This window comes from Dysidea avara, chromosome 4 (genome assembly GCF_963678975.1).
Source record: "Dysidea avara chromosome 4, odDysAvar1.4, whole genome shotgun sequence".
NCBI lineage: Eukaryota > Metazoa > Porifera > Demospongiae > Dictyoceratida > Dysideidae > Dysidea > Dysidea avara.
In genome coordinates this window covers 39315396-39322605 of record NC_089275.1, presented here as the reverse complement: position 1 = coordinate 39322605, position 7210 = coordinate 39315396, and the positions used below count along the sequence as shown (strand labels likewise).

General features: G+C 38.8%; 1 protein-coding gene across 1 annotated transcript; it reads right to left on the bottom strand.

The window, feature by feature from the left end:
• Positions 1 to 5312: 5312 nt before the first annotated feature.
• LOC136253852 (uncharacterized) lies at positions 5313 to 7132 on the bottom strand. The gene is made up of 5 exons (XM_066046513.1): positions 7061 to 7132; positions 6758 to 7011; positions 6591 to 6698; positions 5878 to 6191; positions 5313 to 5584 (listed from the first exon to the last, which is right to left on the bottom strand). Exons 1-5 carry the CDS (start codon positions 7130 to 7132, stop codon positions 5313 to 5315), a joined length of 1020 nt encoding a protein of 339 aa, XP_065902585.1.
• Positions 7133 to 7210: the final 78 nt, after the last annotated feature.

The window sequence follows — 7210 nt, the reverse complement described above, 5'->3', positions numbered from 1 at the left end:
GTCAGCTACGAACAGATCACCCTGTAGAGAGGTCAGCTACGAACAGATCACTCTGTAGAGAGTTCAGATACAAACAATTCACCCTGTAGAGAGATCAGCTAGAAGAAGATACTGTACCTTGTAGAAAGTTCAGCTACAAACAGCTACATGAAGAGAGTTCAGCTGCAAACAAATCACTCTGTAGAGAGTTCAGCTATGAAAAGATCACCCTGCAGAGAGTTCAGCTAGAAGAAGTCACCTTTTAGAGAGTTCAGCTACAAAGAAACCACCATGTAGAGAGTTCAGCTGCAAACAAATCACCCTGTAGAGAGTTCAACTACAAACAGATAACCCAGCAGAGAGTTCAGCTAGAGTCAAGTCACCCTGCAGAAAGAATTCTATAAAGAGTTCATCTACGTACAAGCAAATCACCCTGTAAAGAGTTCAGCTACATTTCAAGTCACACAGTAGAGAGATCAACTGCAAATTATCCTGTAGGGATTAATTGACATGTAATAAATATATGCATTACACATATAATTTGTACATTTACTGATTAAATCAGAATGAGTTAAAGTATTTATAAAATCTGCTTCATCTTTTTCTTTTTCCTGTGGTAGAGAAAAAAATATAGGTTAAAAACCCCAAAGCTGGCCATAGGCCAGCTTTGAGGTATACAAATACAAAAAGAAGTGAAATCTAATCAAAAACAGCCAAGCTGTAAAACAAGGAGTGCGGCCCTTGAAAAGGCTATGGTGAAAAAAGATGTGAAATCCAAGGTGGCGGCCAAGAAATGGCTGTGATGGTAGGTTAATGGTAAAAATTTTAATAACGACAATTCAGGTGAATTTTGTGCAAAGACCAAGTGGCACCAAAATTCACCTGAATTGTTGTTATTAAAATTTTTACCATTAACCTACCATCACAGCCATTTCTTGGCTGCAACTTTGGATTTCACATATTTTTTCACCATAGCCTTTTCAAGGGCCGCACTCCTTTTTTACAGCTTGGCTGTTTTGGATTAGATAGTTATAACATGCCAATATAGGGATTTTCTCACAGAGCTACTACATATCCTGTGATGCCATTTTTCATATCTTGTTTCACTACTTTTTATCATTTGGATCCCTACTTCTTTCTTAAATTATAGTTAATGCTTTTCAGTAACCTCTTCTATTAGGTATACTGTAGTTCTTGAATATAATTATTCGGTGTTTTGTAGGTATTGTAGTTTAACGATACCTTGGTGGATTTAATGAGTCATTATTATTATTATTATTACTAGGACCGCGTCACATACAACCAAGTACATACACCAACGTGACAGCCCCCCGGTGAGGCTATTAGGTAGTGAAGGCACGATCCCCAAATCATCTCAATATGTCACAGTAGTGACAGATATAACACAATAGTGGCATCGTAACTAAAGGCCACCAGTAACTAAGTGCCAGTACATCATTGGTGTGGTAATGGCAGTGATGTGTACAAAGTATATGTACACAAAACATACAGGAGAGAACTATACATTATTGCAGTATTGTATGCAGCAATATATTATAGGCAACATCTCACCAGATAAAAATTATTAGCCAATATACAGCACAGTATATCAACATCAACTAGAGCTACATATATAGGGTTCATCAGTTGTGTAGCAATGGCACAGTGATGGGTGACACACTATAATTATGCATACACAACTTGCAGGAGATAGCTACACAATACTGTAGGAGTATGCAAGCCTGATAAACCAGATAAAGAAAGACAGCCAAGCCAGCCAGAGCCTAGCTAGTAGCTACGCCAGGTGAAGGCAAAAAAGATCAAGCAGGTATTGAATTGCCTGACACCAACACAAAGGAAGTTCGCCATGCCAGCTGCACAAGACAAAATTGTTTACTTGTATTTTATATTGAACTGTATTGTAAAGAGCGTGGCATATGTTTTAATGTTTTCTTGTATTGTTTATTTACGTGAATGAATCCACTGGCAGCTGGCATGGAGACTTGAGATGTTACAAACATAAAAACTTACTTGTAATCTTCTTCTTTACACGTAAAGTGGCGTCTGGCTCTCCTGCACGGACATCGCTAATCTTCTCCTTCGCACAATCTGTAAATAATTAAGCAAGGGTGTGGTACTGGGCGTTATATAGAATTACACGTATGGTCAAGTCATCAGCACGAACAGGAGCGACGATTATACGTTTGTGCCTTCATTCACAGGCGAATCTATCCCCGGTTAGTTCATGTCTCTAGACCTCGCAGTTTTCAAGAACATTATTTATTATTTATTTATGATGTAATTTTAACCGCATTTCGTATTATCTTTACTACTTGGTTGTATAACTAGGCCCCGGGGCAAATACAACCAAGTACAATCACCAACGGGACAACCTATTAATGGGGCATGTTGTTAGAAGTATTGTGCTTCTGTGACAAAGTGATCTCACTCCTGGCACTGAAAGGCTTCAAGTTGAAAGTTATGTATTTTCACACACAAACTTATTAGCTCAGTGAAAACTGTGCCGGCGTTAACGTTCTCCACACAATAGCTTGCCAGGCCCAATACAAAACTACTGGTAGCTGAGTGCCGGTAAATTAATGGTGTGGCAATGGCATAATGATGTGTAACACAATACTGCACAACATACAGGAAATGCAGTTTGTACCATAGAACTGTACGCAGCAATGTATCATTGGCATTGAACACTGGAGATGGAAATAATTCAGCTAGCAAGCCAGAACAGAAGTATACAAAATAATACAAATACACAACAATCATGTTCTGATCATGTTAACATACCCTTAATCTTGTTCATCACCTGAAACGTGTCCACTGGCACCTGGCATGGTGACTTGGAACTCAATGTGCCACCTGAACATACTTGTAATCTTGTTGTTTACGTGTAAGGTGGCCTCTGGCTTCCTACAATTACTTGTGCCTGTTCGCTAATCTTCTCCTTCACGCAATCTGAAATTAAAGCATGGGTGTGGTGCTGGGCGTTATATAGAATTACACGTACGTTAAAGTCATCAGCACGAACAGGCGCAACGATTATACGGTTGTACCTTCGTTCACAGGCAAATCGATCCCCGGTTAGTTTATGTCTCGGCCTCGTAGTTTTCTCAAACATTAATTATTAATTCATTATTTATTTATTTAATTATTTATTTATGACATAATTTTAACCGCATTTCGTATTATTCTTAGTACTTGGTTGTATAATTATCAATTTCGTCAATGACAGAGTACACAAAAGGCTAAGTGCCTGTACAAGGTGGTCCCCAACAAAACAAAAAGAAACCGTACAATAAACACAAATACACCAGAAACCGTACAATAAACATAAATACAAAAATAAGACAAAGCAGTACAATTACATAGAAAATAAGAATCGGCGAAGTTTTAATTTAAAAGACATGGCCGAGGAAGTAGATAAGGGATTATGTTCCAGAGAAAAGGTGTGTTGACAAAGAATGAATACCTGTAAGCATTTATTGTTGAGGCTTTGGATATCAGTGTCAAAGGATGGGATCTGGTAGGAAGAGTATTAAGTTCAAAGTGTCTGGTAAATGTAATAGGTGTCAAATTATGAAGAATAGAATATAACATTAGTATAGCATAATACTGTCTACGAAGTGCTAATGTAGGCCATCTGAGCTCTTTTAAACAAACATCACTGCTCTTGGTCCACTTATGAACATTAGGATCATACTTACTCTGAATCCAACGTGCTGCCCTACGCTAAACACTTTCAAGTACATTAATATCTTTGGATGTATGTGGAGACCAGACGGAACAGCCATACTCTAAACAAGGTCGTACAAGGGCCTTGTAAGCTAACGATTTAGTAGCAGCTATGCAACTAAACATGGCTTGGCGAAGGCGATTTAAGCAGAGAGAGGCTTTGTGGGCTATTTTTCTACAATGATCTGACCAATGAAGCTTGGATTGAATCAAAATGCCTAAATATTTGACTTTTGACGTCCAACTGATTGGTTGCTGTCCAATACGATAAGTAAAAGATATTGGTGATCTTTTGTTAGTGATACTGATGGCTTCACACTTACAAGGGTTCATAGTGAACATTACTAGCTGAATTTCAACTCTGTAGACCAATGTAAATAAAAGTTATGGAAATGAATTTTAAGTGCCTGTAGTTTATTTTCAGTGGTATGGTTTATGTATAAATGATTTCTTTGCTCTTTCTGCTGTCCAATCAATAGGCTTGCAACAGCTATGCGGCATAATTTCAAGCATGATTGGCTTGCAAAAGCCTCAAGAATTACGCCATCATAGTAGGACAATTTTCAAGAGTTTTGTGCAATGTATGTGCCAAAAATATAGCAAAACATGAACACAGCAAACTGCATTTCATACCAAGAACATGTGCATTATTATTTTTATTGTATCTTGGCTGATTAGTCGCACTTCAAGGAAATAAGATTTAGATACTCTAATAGAGCAATCACTTACTCTAACACAGACTAATAATTATACTCTAATGGTACAGCCAACTCTGGAGCATAATGTTGATTTTGAAAGCATAATTTTGAGCATAATAGGCTGGATTTTCAAGCACTGCCCAAAAGCATAATAGACTCTTTTCAAAGAATTATCATTGACTCAAGCCTACCAGTGCAACTACTCACCATACTAGGCCAAAACTTTGATACCCATTCCCTATTATTCACTTGCACATATGGATATGAAAGCATTTCAAATATGACAATTTTTAAATACACATCTATACTACATTGTAAACAAACACACATAACATGCAAACTGTACTTTATATTTATAGCCCACCTGTACTTTATGAAACTCCGAAACTTAACAAAATACAGTTATGACAATAACTAAATGCAAGTGTCGGTGGTTTTCTGTCAACAACCCTCAGGATAGCTAGGCACTGCCATATACTGTAATATTGGGGCATTTGGATTCAGTGGAATAGAATGGTGGACTGGAATAGTGGAATGGAATGGTGAACTGGAATGGAAATTAGATAAGTTCACGTAGTACTCGCTTCTTTATGTAGTGTCATGGATTATATAGTTAACAGTCTTTATTAGCGATATAGCAACAACAATAAATACAAGTACAACACAACTCAGTTTATACTTCAACATGAATACATATAGATACACATGTTTACAAAAGTGTTAGTATATTGCAAAAACAACTGTGTTTGCCTATTACAAGGTTACCATAAAATAATGTGTTAATGCATGTGTAAAATTACAAGCCAATTATGTGTACACAGTAAACGGTGTGTGTTGCAGGCTTCTATCTAATTAGTGTGTGTATTATGTCACATCTCCCTTCTGAACTTAGTCATACCTCAGTCTGTTAGGAGATCTAATGTCAATACCTGTTTGAGTTCTAGTCATAATTCTGTCTCTTGGAGGCTCTGTACTATCAGATGTTGTTGAGCTATCAGGAATGTCTGGAGCGCTGTCATTAGTTGTGTTCAGTCTATGGTTAAGGTGTTGTCTGTTTCTGCACACTTGTCCATTAGGTATAGATATAACATAGGATCTCGGAGTGTCAGCATTGGATACAATTCTTCCTTTTATCTGACTGTTGCCAGTTCTTACCCACACTGATGAATTATCAGGTAAATGTCAGTTGGTCTCACACGATGTTGATGGTCATAGTTCTTTACTTTAAAGTCCTTGTCTTTTTGTTGAAAGTCTGGTATGAAGTGCCCTTGTAGAGTCAATTGGCTGGCTGTATGGGGTATGTCAGTCTTGACTTTTCTTCCCATCAATAGCTCTGCAGGACTGTAATTGCACCATGGCAGTGGTGTAGATCAGTAACTAAGCAATGCCATATGTGGATCAGTAGTATGTTTTAGCAAGCATTTCATTGTCTTCACTGTCCTTTCTGTCAGACCATTGCTCTGTGGGTAGTGAGGGAAACTTGTGATGTGTTGGAAAGCATAAGTGTTGGCAAACTCTTTCATCTCACTTGAATCAAATTGTGGTCCATTGTCACTCATTAGCACTGAGGGAACACCATGGCAAGAGAATATTGATTTCAGGCTAGAGATCACAGCTTTTGATGTGGTGGAATTGAGTTTTATCACTTCTGGGTACCTTGAGAAGTAGTCCACAACTAAAAGGTATGTTGAGCTGTTGAGCTGCAGTACGTCGGCTGCTACTCTCTCCCAAGGGTGTTTTGGTAAAGGAGTAGACATCAGAGGTTCCCTGGGGTTTGGAGTCAGTTTACACATTCAGGACATTGTTGTACAAAGGGTTCTAATTATTTTGAAATACCTGGCCACCAAACTGAAGAAATTGCTTTGAGGCGACCTCACACAATGCCTTGATGTCCAGTGTGAATCTTATGAAGGGTTTGTTTTTGTAGCTGCTTTGGAACCACTATTCGTCCTCTGTAAAGCAATAGCTCATCATGAAGAGTGAGGTTGCCTCTGACAGCCCAGTAGGGCTTCAGTTCAGGATCATTGCAGCATTTTGGCCATTCTGACTTGCAGTAAGTGATGACTCTGGAGCAAACTGGATCTGCTGCTGAGCCTTCTGGTACTCCTGAAATTGCTGTTGGCTAGCTGACAAATGGAAAGTAATAGTATTAATAAATGACTCTACCTCAGATTGGCTCTGTAGGGTTGAGCATCAGATTCTTCTCTCAGTGGAGCTCTGGACAGTGTGTCAGCAGCATACAGAAGTTTCCCTGGTACATGTTGAATTGAGTAGCTGAATCACATCAGTCTGAACTGAATCTCAGCACTCTAGGTGGCAGGTTATCAAGGTACTTGTTTCCCAATAGTGGAACTAGAGGTTTGTGATCAGTCTCAATACTGATGTGCTTTCCCAGGATGTAGGTAGAGAATTTCTCACATGCCCATGTGATAGCAAGAGCTTCTTTCTCAATCTGAGCATACCTAGTTTCTGTCTCTGACATAGAACTAGAAGCATATGCTACTGGCCGCCATTCTTGGTTTTGTTGTTGTAGCAACACAGCTCCAAGCCCATGGGATGATGCATCAGCAGAAATTTTTGTATCTGCCTGTGGGTCATACAAAGCCAAACTGTGTGTGCTGTTAGTTCAGCTTTACCTTGGCAAATGTTTCTTCTTGAGCTGTCTCCCCCCAGTTCCAGGCTCGTTTGCTGCTGAGTAGTTCTCTCATTGGTTTTGAAAGTTCAGCAATTCGGGGAGAAATTTTCCCAGCTGATTGACAATCCCCAAGAAATGTCTTAGCTCAGTG